Raw genomic sequence first — 14,929 nt, 5'->3', positions numbered from 1 at the left:
TGTGTGACAGTCATTCCCCTGACAACGCCTTTACTGTTACTTTTGTGGGATGAAATCAGAGTAGAAATTTATATGAAAAAAAGGGTGAATAACAAAAGACTGATTACAAGTTACTTTTATATGCATGCTGATGTTGTTTTAGAACATCTGTTACAGACAATGCACAATGGATCCTTTAAATCACCAAGCTTCAATACTTTTGTATCCTGATTCCAAATCAAAATACCCCAAGAAAACCAAATGGCACAGAATGAGCTTTCTAGCCTCAAGTTTACATTTGGGAAACACTCACCAAAGGTTTACTCCAGATTACATTCTGGACACTACATTAATCGCTACAAGGTGATATGAACTGAAACAGCAATGTAACATTGGGAAAGATGGGCCTCTATTAATGAAATAAATTAATAATGCACATGGATATCTACAACAAAAAGTCAACGAGAAACACAAACACAAGGCCTACTCAACAAATATTTCACTCTCGTGATCGTCTAAATACTGTCCAAGACAGCTAAGCTATTTGGGCAGGTTTGTTTTTTTTAAGAAAATCAGCTGCAATCAATACTGGCAGATCAATGTTATTCACAAAAAGAAAATAAACATGCTTAATTTTGTTGATATAAATAGCAATTGATTTATTAGAAAACATCCAGCCATTGCCTTAGGATAGCTCAGAGTAATTAAACTACGTTGTCACATAGCTCAGTTTGCTGTTACCTCCAATAATAAATGTGGAGTAATTAACAAGAACCCCATACATTAATGGTGACATTTTAAAAGGCAGCAGCAGCAGTTTAGAATGACTATTCTTTGATAGGTACTAAGAGTGCGCAACAAAGGACCTCACTGCCTAACAATCTCTCCTTACATACCTATTCTTCTCAAGGAACCAAACAAGTGCCAGACACACACCCAACCATGGAGGAAGAGAGTTAAACTTGTCCTTAGGGAAAGCGTGGTATCCTTACCGGGTGTCAGCATCCACAAAGTTTATGGATTTGTTCCTCTCTTTTCTACATGAAAGCACTTTTTTTTTTTTATTACACACTTCTGATGCTGCCTTGTATCTGCCTTTGACTATCGTTCAAATTGTTATTGCACCTGATGTAAATATTTGTTTATTTTCATTGGTTCCTAATATTTTTTTTTTCATTTTTTTCCTGGTAATTTCTTTCTTTAGTTTCACTCTGACAGCTGAGGTTTACAACATAATTTACACAGTTGGGTATTATGATCACATCTGCTTTTTCTATATGCCGATCAATACATAAGCCGCAACCTGTCTCTGAGGTAACCTATAATACTACTATCTTTTTTAAAGAGACTTTCTGCCATATTTCCCAGTGCTTTGGCTTAGACTTAAACACTCTTTGACACGCATGCCATGCTCCCTGAATTTTTAAAGTGCATCTAGTGTATAGATGGCATAATCATAAACAAATAACATATCACTTCTGTAACTGCTGGTGTGTACTCCACTTGGCAGCTTCTTGGGTGCCCCCAAAAGGTAGCACAAACAAAAAGAGCCAAAGCCATTTCTCACATGCAAAAATGGGGGGGGGGGGGGGGAACACAAGAAAAGGGGGGGGCGGAAGACTTAGCAGCCAACTCTGTAGTTTTCTTTGCAGTTTTAACTGTTCCAATAAAGAGTCACTTCAAGAGACCTGGAGCTAAAGTTTAACAGGTTCAAAAATCAGTCCCCAAAATGAAGTGAAAATTGTACTTTCTTCACATCAGGAAACATAAGGAAAGAACCAGGCAAAGGTCATGAAAAGCAACTGAAAGCAAGAAGGGAGACAGGAGACAACAATGTAATGAAGGAAGAGTGCTGCAGTATGGAATTAAAACCAAGCAAAACAAAGTCCTGACATCAAGTAAATACTCACTGATTATAATGGACCACAAAGCCCTGGGAAAATTACTCTCAGACAAAGTATCAGCGTTATAAAACCCCAACTGTTACAATGCCACCTCTCAGCCTGTTTTGGAAGTAATTTGTGTTCTCCAGGCTGGAAGATGGTGGTATCTGGAGTGACTACAGGGAAGACCTTCTCCTGGAAGACACTGGTAATTCTCACTCTTTGTCTTATGTTGTGTGTGTATTATATATTACGTGTGTTTTAATAATTAATTATCCATTTTAAGAAAATAAATTTACAACACTGGTGCCTAATATGGGAAACTACTTTTAAAATCAATGATTTTATCCAAATTTTGCTGTTGGCATACTGCTGGGTACATAACATGTTGTATTTTCAAAACAATGAATTAATGTAGTTTGGTGAAGACCAAAACCAAAAGACAATTTCTGTCAAAATATTGACACTTGGTCTCATTTTTAGTATCTATAGAAAAGCAATCAGAATTACAAGTGAGATGAATCCTATCTTCTACAGCAAACAGAAATCATAGAATCATAGGGTTGGAAGGGACCTCTGGAGATCATCTAGTCCAACTCCCCTGCCAGAGCAGGGACACCTTAGAGCAGGTTGCACAGGAACGCGTCCAGGCGGGTTTTGAATGTATCCAGAGATGGAGACACCACCACCTCCCTGGGCAGCCCGTTCCAGTGCTCTGCCACCCTCAAGGTAAAGAAGTTCCTCCTCATGTTTAGGTGGAACTTCCTATACTCAAGTTTGTGCCCGTTACCTCTTGTCCTGTCACTGGGCACCACCGAAAAGAGCCTGGCCCCATCCTCCTGGCACCCACCCTTTAAGTATTTATAAGCATTGATCAGGTACCCCCTCAACCATCTTTTTTCCAGACTAAAGAGACCCAATAACATAATAGGAAACACCAGTATGGTACACGAGCCTTCAGCACTAATGTCATCATGGTTCCCCATCTCAAAGAGTTTATATTAGGTACAAAGAAGGGCAGCTAGGATCCATCAAGAGCTATTGAAAGGAAGGGGATAACCCCCCAGGGTTCCAGAAAGCCTGCACTAAAAAATTCTGAGAGCATGAGAATTTTCAGCAGGAAGCATTCCCGCGTGCCCGTTCCTCCCCAGGGATCCACTCTGGCCATGGTGGGAAATGGGCTACTGTATGAACCAAAACTTTGGTCAAACTCAGTGTGCCATTCTCATGTTGATTGGTAATCTCTAAAAAATCAAACTAAACATTGCAAAGTTAAATTGTGACATTCAATTTAAAAAATTTGAGCTTTAAATTCTCTGTGAAAAAGAAATCATGTGTTGAAAGCAACACTGGAACCAGAGAAAACAAGCTATCTTTATCCATCAGTCACACACAAATTTATGATATATGGATTTTCAAACAAATAAAAAGGCCATATTCCCTTAGATTAATGTAAATGGTGGATCTCTTCTTCCACCATACAGGATTTTTGCTTTGTCTAAATTAGTTACTTCACTTGATAAGCAAAACCGTGGCATGTGAATGCAAGGAAGGCTTTAGAAGTTTAGATTATTGGACTAAGTTGCTTTACTGCTTGCTAATCATTATTCATTGTTTCTCGTTACTCATTTGGTACTGTACTTAAATAAATTGCTTGGAAATAGCTGCTTCTTGTTCAGCTTTTATTATAGAAATCAAATTATACAAGACAAAAATTATTTATTAAAACAAAACAAAAAAAGGACAGTTTCAACATCAACACAGTTGATGTTGAAATGACCAAAAAAAAATAAATAAGAAAGGTCATTTGGTCATTTCAGAAGCAAGCCCAACTACTGGCTCCTTACTAGCATGACACAGTGCAATCAAAACCTCTTGTCAAAACCCAGCAATAACTAGCCTGAGCTCAGAATTTATGTCTGATGTGGAGGTTCTTTTTTTTAAGTCTTTATCTCTTGCGTTTATGTGTATATGATTTTAAATTCATTTATAATCTTTAAGCAACGTAATGGTACAGAGAAAACCCCTGAGGGGATAACTTCCAACTGCCATTCACAAAGGCAGTTAAAGAAAGCAAGTCAGGAATACACCCAAGATAATTGCCTCAGGGAACACTTATTCAACCAAGTATTTGAAGGCATTACATAAATGCAACAAACTGCATTTGTATGAAAATCCAGATTTTTCTGAATACTACTATGAAAATATTGTAATGCTAAAGGAGTTTGAAGTATTACTATAGGTAGAACTCAAATTAGGGTTGGGTTTTTTTTAAAGGTATTTCTTCATATTTTTATCTAAATATACTACATAGCCATTTATAAAAAAAAAATAGTGGTGAAATGAAAATCAGAAACAAGATCAAGTAACACATATGCTTACTTGACAACTAGAAAGTTAGGATTAATTAAACAGGGGGGGAAAACCAACAATGAATAAATTTTTGTATGTACTTACATATTTAAAATGCTGCTAAGTATTCCTTACAGAATTAAAAGCATCAATAGAAAATACAGAATGAAAGAATCTCTCTTTCACACTTCATTTATTTGCCCAGCATCATGAAACACCTTTAGGTAAAAGTAGCATACTGCTTTTTCTGAGCAGCAAGTGCTGGTTTGAAGAAAGACTGCACTCCTGTATCACACAGTCTCTGTAGTTAGTTTATAACTATGCAGCAAAAGCTTCAGGAACTGTGTGGTAAAAAGCAACAAATAGCCATATTGGTAGTGAGTTGCAATCATAAGTTATTTAAATATCTGTATGCATGCAAAGTAGGAATATTTTTGCATTCGTTTAGCTACATCAGTAAGGAACTAGCAACTGATAGTGGCACAAGAATACTCATTGCTATTGTAAGATTTATTCACAAACTAAAATTAAATAAAAGCATCATCACATAGATAATCCTTACTTAAGAGTGGAGGTAAATTGTATAACGCATTCTGATTAAGTATACCCTCTTAGACTGTTAGTTTTCCACAAGTCCAAGAGCAATACGATTTTCTTCACACCTATTTTTCCCAGAGCAAGTTACTTTCAGATACTTGTAGATTTCACTTTTTGCATTCAATACACCTGAACATTTATATGAGAAATAACTGTACCAAATCAGGAAAAAAAAGTACTATTCAATGTGCCCTAAAAAAAAAAATAAAAAAAATAAAAAAAATCACAGTTTATTGCAATTCCCATTATAAACGCTGAGGAGAAAAACCACAGCAAACTCATTCCAATAAATGGATGGAATTATTTTAATACAAATAACTTCAAATTGAAAAATGTGCAAGAGGAAATTACAATGATCATAACTATTTTATGAGCAAAAAACCTAATCTTCTTGAATACAATTATCACTTATATGAGTCATTTGCTCACTCTGATATACATTCATAATAATTCACATCTGTTGCTTCATCCCAGACATAATCAGAAGACAAAGACTGTTTGTTTTCCCCCAGTCACTAATTGTAAGTTTCACAGAGTAGGTTCTCCAAATTTAGGACACAATCAGATTGCAGAAGAACCTGTAGAAAAATCCTTCATATCAGTTTACTAAAAACACTGAAACATTCTTTAAAAAAAAAATAAAAAAAGCTTCAGGATATGTGTGTGGGAGTTGCTCTTATTTATGCATTCTCAATAAAACACAGCTGCCTTTCACTTTTATTTACTGCACTGGTCAACAACTGCATTTTCACACTATCAGGTTTGCTGTACACTGTACACTGTAGTGTCCAGGTTACACACCTGATAAAATATTTTTCTGAAAGTTTGTCAACTGCAATTCATAAACATCCCTACTTCCCTAGTTCAATAGCTTTTACAACGCTTACAAAATTCTAACACATCAGAAAAACTTATTTACTGAAGGAACTACCTACAGATACCAATTGATTGTATAAGGCCAAAAGGCTAAACTTTTCACTCTAACGTAAGTGTACTCCCTAAATTAGTATCATCTAAACACGAAACTGTAATTCTTCCAATGACTGCTTTACATCTAAAAATATCACTGCTGAATGCTGCAATTACCATTTCTCAGCTGGAGACATCTTTCTACATTATTTTCTTGAATGCATAAGATCCAGGCTCAACAGTGTGCTAATCAGCACCACTAAACTCTAAATGTGATCTAATTAACTAGAAAACTACCCAGATTTGATTGGTGAGATTTTTCTGGTTTGCTTTCAAATCCAAGCATATCTTAATCACCTTGTCTGCCCTTCAAAGAAAATATTAATGAAAAAAGAAGATGTTCAGAGGAAAAAAAAAAAAAGCCCTATCATTACAAAATATCCTTAGGTCGTGAAAACTACTACTTACTCTCAAAATAGCATGCTTGCCCAGTAATTTCTTATGGATTCTGACTTTAAAATTTCTAGTCTTAACACTGTTCAAAGGTAAGAATCACCTACAGTGCATATTCTGATCACAGTGCAAGCCCTAATCATTTGAACTGTGCCTTACAGTTAGTCTGCAATGAGCTGGAGAAGCAGCTCCTCGCCCTCAGTTCAGTTTGGTGAAGGAAACAATTCTGAGACTCCTGCAAAGCTTGGTTCTCTGCACTGGAAAGTTCATCACACGTGATATGCAGCCGTGTTCAAATTGGGTGTGTTCTTTGTCTTGTGGAGCAGGTTAGGAAAGATGTATGTATCGGAAGATATTCTTCCTTCCTAGATTAACAACAACTATCTGTGAGGCCAAATCTCCTCTTCTGCCTCCTCTAAAATTCTTAACATTAACAGACCTTGTAGGAAAGAAGGATGAACACAGCAAGTGACCTCATGAGTAATCTTGTCACTAACTGATTCTTTTTGCTCTCATATCGAAAGTATTCATTACACGATATAAGCTACTAAACTGAACATATGCCATATCTTTTTTTACTCACCTACGCAGTTATCACAAAGGCTGCAATGTGAGGCACGAGGTGGGCGGAAAATCTTGCAAGTAAAACAGTATTTTAGTTTCACTGTCTGTCCATTGATGATCACTTCTTTTGTTCTGGGAGGGGGGCGGTATCCTCCTGAACTGGAGCCATTTGCAATATCTAAACATGGAAATAGAACACAACATTTTTCACATAAGCTATGGTGTGTGCACAGAACTGTCTTTGATGGCAAGCTATAGCAAGTTTCAAATTTATATTAACACACTTAAACAATCTTTTTGCCTTCTCATTCTCCTAAAATAACACATAACAAAAAGCCAGTTAATTACAAATAACATCCATAGTAAATTTGAATTAAAAAAGTCACCCAAACACGATTCTGAAATGCTGATAGCTACTTTGATCTCAAAATTCTTACACTCTCATACCTCCTAATAGTTCATACAGAATAATTTAAAGACAACTGTGACTACTGGTGCAGGATTGTGGAACCTGGACAAGTTATCTTTAAAATTTCCTCAAATTTTTTAGAATTCCTGTAATAACAAAAAGCCTCATTACAAGTGCTGCAGATATTCTACAGTCTAATATAGAATCTGCACATTTACTTCAGCAACAGCAGCTCTGTCATTAGAGCTCGGCACATGGCAGAAATAAGATCAATCATCACCTTGAGATCTCTTAAACGCTCTGATACTACTCTGAACATGCTCCATTGTACTTCACAGCTCTTGCTGTTTCAAAGTTTGAAAATCTAACTCCTGGTGTTACTTTTACACATCTTTAAGTTTGTTGCACAAAAATAGTTTCCAACTACCGCATTCGGTACAAGTGGTGGGGTTTTGTTTGAGCGCTTGCTTTTGTTATATTTTAGGACATGAGCTTTCTTTTTTCCAGCAACTAAAGGTCTGACTAGGCTAAACCATTAAAGTTCAATTTTGTCCTTTAAGTGCTCCCAAGCTGAGCTATATTCTGAAAGTTGAACATGTAAAAGTAGTACCTTTTACTCAGTTTATCTGTTCTTGTCTAATCACAATCAAGTCAAACCACAGAAGTGAAAAAACCCCTAAGCTTTGATAGGAAGAACAAGAGGAAAGTAAATTAAACTATTTTCCAATATATGAATGAAACTACATTTAGAAGTCACAGCCACCTGCACAACTACATTTTAAGTTGTCCCCCCCACTTCCATGTTGGGCAAGCATGAGTGTGGATCACAGGTTACTAAAAGATCCATGACATTTATTCGAGCTCAAATTATTAGAAATATCACCCACAATTACAATTTCTGCCAGGTCTGGAGACATATTTACACAGCCTACAAACTACAAATTTTCCAAGGGGGCAACTAGAAACGTCCTACCAAGCAAGGTATTCAAATAAGTGACGACATAGCTGTGCTAGCAAAGGTGTAATTAATTATACAATATGCCAGATTTGGCAGCAAATCTAGCTTAAGAAGTTCCCATTTGCAATGGGCTCATTTGCTCCATAAACATGCATCAATAAAAGTATTTCTGGGACAGCACTGTAAACTTGACCATTGAAACAACTGAACTTCAGAAAACTCTCTTTGAAAAGAAGGTGGAAGCAGGGGGGCAATAGCTGAGGATGAGGGAATCGGGGCTTGAAGCTCCTAAGCACCCCTTATGAGAATGAAGTGGTGAATACTGAAGAAAAAGCAGCTTAGAAGCAGCCTACTAGACCCTCACAAGATACAGACATTTGCTTGTGTTGGATCTAAACCAGCCCCTGAGATGTTCCTGGGATGCTGGGCCAGGTCCTATGATCTGCACGTGGAAGCAGACTGCTGTGTAGCTCCCAAAGCAATCAATAACACTGATTTTGACCTCAAGGCAAATACTACTTGACACAGTATCTCTGATTAAATAAGTAGTGCATTACAAGCTACTAGTGTATTCACATGCTGAAGCACAACTAGACAATAGTCGTTTAATGTGCAATATGGACTTTTTTTTTTACAGTTATGTTGTTTGAAAGAAACTCATTAATTAAATTATTATGATTTTAAAGCACTCTAGCAGATGCAAGAATTTGATCAGGGCAATAGAAATAATTTAATTTCTCCAGGTTATAGTAAAACCCATTCTTTTATTTGCTTTCATAACAGTTTACTTAACTCAAACTGTTGTGTCATGAGGACAAGTAATTTTTGATTTTTGTATTCTAGTTCAGAACTAAGCTGAAAAGATGTTCTTTTGAGGGCATAGCACAACTGTGCTTATATTATTTAAAGCTTGGCAGAGACATGGATGATTCCTAAATCCAGAAAACAGGGAGGAATTTCTTGTCTTTCAGAGATTACATTAAAAAAGCTTCCATATTTACAATGAAGACTTCTTTTCTCTAGAACTTCTTTTCTCTATCATATGCTGCATGTTATGCTGAAATAAATAACCTGTACTAGCACAGATCTACATACAATACCATAGTAAATTTTTGTTATTAAAAATCCCCTATAGCTGATTTTAGTTACTACCACTGAAAAAGTTAAATATATTTTAATACGCTGTACTTTCAGTGACATCATCACCAGCACACTTGTGATATTCTTAGTTCTTCTAAAAGTCTATGGGGTTTACAAAACAGTGTTATGTCCATTTCTGACAATACTCTGGTCAAGATAGACTTAAATTGTGAACAAAAATGTAGGTTATTAGCCCTGTTTAGCTTTTTATCCAATAAAGCATTTAACATGTGCATGCATAACATGTTCATTAAAATCTTACTGTTCCTGAATATGTACGTAATAGTCCAAAGAAAATGACTTAAACCAGTCAAGGTGAATTGTTTAGAAGAAAACCGCTCTTTCTTCTAATGAAACATTTACGCACAAAGAAATGCACGTTGACTAAACCCAGTATTTCCCCACCTTTCAAGAAGTTCAAAAAGTGCACCTTATCTATTTTACTTTAAAATGGTCTCTGGTGGAATCTTAAAGGCAACTTCCCTCTTCCCTCTGGAGGGAGGGAAGGGAGACTACTGGCCAGCCCATTATACTTACAATGCTGGTTTTCTAAGAGGATTTCCTTCCAAACCTTTGCAAGGAAGTTCAAGTTCACAGAGACAGCAAATCCTAGCTCTCTGAGGAAAATTAATCTCAAAATCCAAGGGTGGAAGCTGATGCAAATGAAATTAATGAAAACAGTCTTGCTGACTTTCCATGGAGTCAAGATTTTACCCACAATCCTAAATTACATAATCAAACCTTAAAGTCCCAGTCTTTCTGTTTATTAACAATTTTTTTTTTCTGGAAATAACCAACAGGGCATGGTCAAACGTGCTTCGATTTAATCAGCTTTATCTAACCTAAATGTGCTAAACACGTCCTGGTCTCACAGTGATTTTTCATACTTCAACTGGACTGCTCAAATTTGGGTTCTAACAGAGTTAAATCATATAATATCCTTATATCTTTTAATATATGCGGTCCCTTTAAGGCATAATAAGATTAACCTTTACAGAATCACCTTCCCCAAATAAACATCCGTTTGACCCCTACTTTTTACATTTTTCTCTTCCAATCTGTTACTGACGTAGTAATGCAAGTTATTTTACAAAAAGGGTAAAGTTTTCCCACTAATGGGATTGCCTTCCATGCTCTCTGCTCTGACACATTTTATAACTTCTCCAGGAGCGTTAAATGTTCATGCACTAGATGGGGCTCCAGCATTTTTATTACCCTATTACAAAACCCCCAAACATACAATCCATATCCTTGAAGGACCAAGGTGCCTAAAATGCTGCAAGAAAGTCACTCCAAGTATTTAATGGAGATAAAGCACAGTCTTACAACCTTCTATTGTGCCAACAAACTATCAAATTATTATGCTGGAAACAAATGGAAGGTGCTGTTTTAGATGAGACACAGAAGCTGGAATTTTGTATACATATCACCAGGATTCTCCCACTCAATCAAGCATTTGCTTTTTTGGTCAATTTTCCCAAGATCCTAGGACAAACAGTCTCTAGAATGTCTCTCCACATTGCCTCTACGCAAACTTAACAACCATATCATGCAAGGTTTGCCGTCAGCTTTAAAGGGGCACAATTTCAATCTTCAAACAGTATTATTAGGTAAGTTAGTAACTTGAAGCAGCTGCAATATTTCCTGCTAAGAAAAACAGATAATGCAATGAAAAAAAAACTTTATGCATGACCTATAACATCTGAAGAACACACAAAAAAAAAGCCACCACCAAAAAAAATAATCAGCCACCCAAAAAACCCCTGCAAAAATGCTAACCTCCTCTAAGAAATTTCTTCCTCTGTGTTTAACCTTTAAATCTAAGATACTTGCTTAACAACAGTGGGCTACAAGAAGAAAGAGTAATTTAAATTTTTTAGGGAAAATAACTTATTCAAATAACATTTTCTTGTTTCCAGACAGTAATCTCACTGACAAACAGTACTGGGAAGCTGTCTTAGACTGAAACCAGCAGCTGCTAACTGCATGCATCACATAATTCCTCATCTGAGAGCCAACAAGAGACACGGACCAAATATTGCTCCTGACTTTAGATGAAAGAGTTACTGCCTCGATTTCAGAAAAATCTCTGTATTATTTTCTTAAAAGTAGAATTCCCTGATCTTCTTGAAGTCTAAAACTTTATGTGAAAGGTATTCTCACTCCCTGAAAGAAATGTAATTTTTAGTGATTCGCTGAGGGAAAGAAGCATAGAGAGGAAGAGCTTTCTGAAAGACTTACCTGACACACAATAATTTCACTAGATTTATTTTTAAAATGTTGTTTAAAGCATGCAGTATCACGTATGACTATTAGCCTATCAAGCCAGTATCCCACCTTTGGAGAGAAATAAAAACATGCCCAGATTGTGCCCACAAACGGTATGTATTTGTTCAGGCTATTGTCAATTCCGTGAAACACCTATGCTATGGCACAGATTTAATTTTATAAGGCTCTAAGGAAATCAAATTCTGCATTTGAGAAACAAATGAAAGACAGGCAAGGAAATGTGAAGTCTCAAATGTAGTCTTGAGCACCAATGAAAATTAGAGAGCCAAGACAAAACCAGCTTCCAGAGATAGTGGATTTAACATGCTGAGTTCAGGGCTCTTGAAAAGGCAAAAGAAAGCAAGCAGAAACTATCAACTAGCCTGAGCTGGTTGTACAGAATAAATTAGCAAGATATACATAACACAGGTACCCTGAAGAAAAGTCCAAAGCATTTCCTTGCTATAGATGGGCCTTTTTAAGGCTGGAGGGATAACTTACCACAATCATATTTTTATTTATCTGCATAATCTATCCAATACAATAAAGATCGATATTGTGGAAGAATTGTTAATCTTGTATATGCATATGGACAAACGCATTCCCATCAATGAAACCTGTTCTGCTGGGTTTGGTTATTCTTGTAAGCCTTCATATTTAGAAGTTTATTATCTTATAAACATTTTTTCCACTTGAGGGTACTTCACACTAAACTAACTACAAGACCCATCATACTACATACAAACTAACTACAACACATATAACTGCAAAGAAGTTACAAAATAAGGCCACTCCTAGTTTTCATGTTCCCATAGAAACAACAGCCCTTCCCAATATAGTATTTTGTGCGGTCACAGAAAACATGCTTATATGCACCATGAAAAGGCTGCAACTACCATTGGGGTTGCCCTGGAAAAAAATTACTTTAATTTTCATTAAATTTATAATCAAAGTAAAAATACTATATCAACAAGTTTAATTTCCCATTTAGAAAAAAAAAAAAAAGTCCTGCTGCATTTGACTGTGATTATAGCAGTTTCATTGCAAATAACCCTACATTATCTTCAGTGATTTTGCATTATACAATCCTCACGCATCTAGTCACTCTTGTTCTATTATGCTATATGAAAAAATACTAGAGTATTTTAAGACCTACATGCCTTCCATCTCTTCAGCCGAACACATATATTTCTTAAATATTTCCTTATATATCATGTTTCCCAGACTTCTGTTTTCTGCCTTCCCCTTGAGTTTCCACACATGGTGTCAAAAACTGGACAGTGAACTGAGCCCTCATCACCACTAGGTATTGCAGAATGTCGCTTCTCCTGGTTTATGTAATAACTCTTCTTCTAATGCATCCCAAAGAATTTCCACTTTTTTCATGATACCACGATGATGACTTGGTCTGTTTGTGGGTAATACTCAAGTCCCTTTTTACTGTACCACTCACTAGTTAGCCCCCTAGTATTTGATTTCCATTTATAATCATGCATTTTGTATTTGTTCCCCAAATTTGCTAAGACTAAAGTATATAATAAACAAATAAATAAAATCAAGCCAAGTGCTTGCAAATTCCCCCAACTCAGAATCAACTTCAGAGTTAAGCATATTGCCTTTTTCTTGAGCCCACAATCAGACTCTGCAAGATCCTACTTGATCACTTACCAGTTGCCACTAGAGTGTCTTTCCAGAAAGTTGCTCATTGAATTTGTGGTAATTTCATCTAGACCTTATTTCCAAAATTTACATAGAAAGAATCATATGCAGGACAGTGTCAAGAACTCTACCACAGTCAAAATTTAGCACATCTGCATCTTCATTTCCACCAAGACAGTTACTCTTTCAATGAAGGACTTCAGTTTGGTTACATTTTATTTGCTCTTGAGATATTTTGTTGCTTTATTTGAGTCTCAAATAGCCATAAACCCTAACACCTGCCAGCCCCAATTCTTATAATTTGATCATTTAGACTTTTGCTCCATGTCCTTCCAGACAGAGAATAGCTTCTAGCAATAGAATAGACAGATTTCTATTAGAGTAGAATATTAGATAGACAGATATAGATACCCCATAGTAGACTGACAGATTTTTCTTTTTGACTACTACTTTCCCTCTTCTGACCTGCACTTCCTCTCAGCTGGCAGGAAGTGTGCAAGTTCTCTTCTGAGACCAAAGCAGAGTGTTGAATCCTTCAGATTGCCCTGTGTTACTTCTAATTTCCCAATTACACAGTATGCCTTCAGCTCCTCTTTCTTCCCCTGACCTGTCCTGTTGTCTTCTACTGTTCCCTGCTGGATGTAACTGACTTTATTCCCCTTATGCCTTTCCAACACTTTCCCTATATGCTCGTGCTACCTCTTTAGAAGACCTTTAGAAACTGTCTCCACTTTTGATACAAGTATCTTTTTGACTGCAATCTTCACAAAACTACAAATACAGACAAAATGGCCTTTTGCTACACTTCCCAACCTTCCTCCGTATGAAGATAGCTCGATGATGTGCATTTAATATAATATTTTTCAATAATAAAAGTCCCTTTTGCTTTGTGGACACCCTTATTTTTTTTGCAATTCCTTTCACTTTCTGACTTGCTATGAACACAGATGGCTGGGCTACTACCACCTCACCAAATCCTCAAGAGACAACAGCTTTCCATTCCTGTACTCTGGTGGTGGAAACAGCAGCATCATAGCTCTGTTAGTCCTCCACCTTCACCTGGACAAAGGCAATAGCCTAAACAGAAAAATTTCACCCTGTCAGCATGACCCCCCCCCGCCCCGTTTCCAAAAAGTCACCTGAATGAATGGAGTACTGGCAGTTTCTTTAGAAGGTCTTGAGACCTCTTTAATCAGCTTGTCCTATCCTATGTTTTCTGACACACAAAAATTAAAGTTTAATAAAAGCCTTAAAAGAACTTCAAAATAGCATCCTTAAATCAGAATTCCTCCTCTTGGGACATAACAGTTTCTCACTGCACCTGCAATAATTTCTGTGAGGCTACTTCCCAAAGAGACAGGTAGAGCAGAGTAAGTCTCAAGTATCTAAGAACAACTTGGGTAGAGTAAAAGCCACAGACCAGGCATATTACATGCACAAATTTAGAAAAGAAACTATTTGGTAAAGGCATTATTTTTAGGTGATTTATTTGAAGAATCTCTTGCCTAGAAGTATATTACCGTTAACTTTGCACCCCATTTTAGAAGGTGCCTCAAGTTCAAAGGCAGCCAAACCAGAATGATAGTTTTGGAGCATGTAGAAGTTTCCTCTTGAATTGCAGGAGCCATCCAGCTTTTCCTGCTGTACAAGTGCCACTCCACTAGGATACATCTTTTCAGGGCACAGTAAAAGAATTATATTTTAACAGCACAAAGGTGTTTCTTTCTGTTTCCATTATTGATTCCAGAATCAAATTTT

At 36.5% G+C, this 14,929-nt stretch overlaps 1 protein-coding gene across 2 annotated transcripts in view; it reads right to left on the bottom strand.

Moving 5' to 3' along the window:
- Window positions 1-14,929, bottom strand: part of ZDHHC14 (zDHHC palmitoyltransferase 14) — a 119,319-nt gene that overhangs the window by 35,588 nt on the left and 68,802 nt on the right. For both annotated transcript variants that reach the window (XM_082481354.1, XM_082481355.1), the window contains exon 3: window positions 6,757-6,915. In XM_082481354.1, the coding sequence (XP_082337480.1) occupies window positions 6,757-6,915 (159 nt within the window). The remainder of the gene's footprint in view (window positions 1-6,756; window positions 6,916-14,929) is intronic.

This window comes from Vanellus vanellus (assembly GCF_965231255.1).
Source record: "Vanellus vanellus genome assembly, chromosome: 3".
NCBI lineage: Eukaryota > Metazoa > Chordata > Aves > Charadriiformes > Charadriidae > Vanellus > Vanellus vanellus.
The sequence above is the reverse complement of the archived record's forward strand: the minus strand, read 5'-3'. Positions and strand labels throughout refer to the sequence as shown.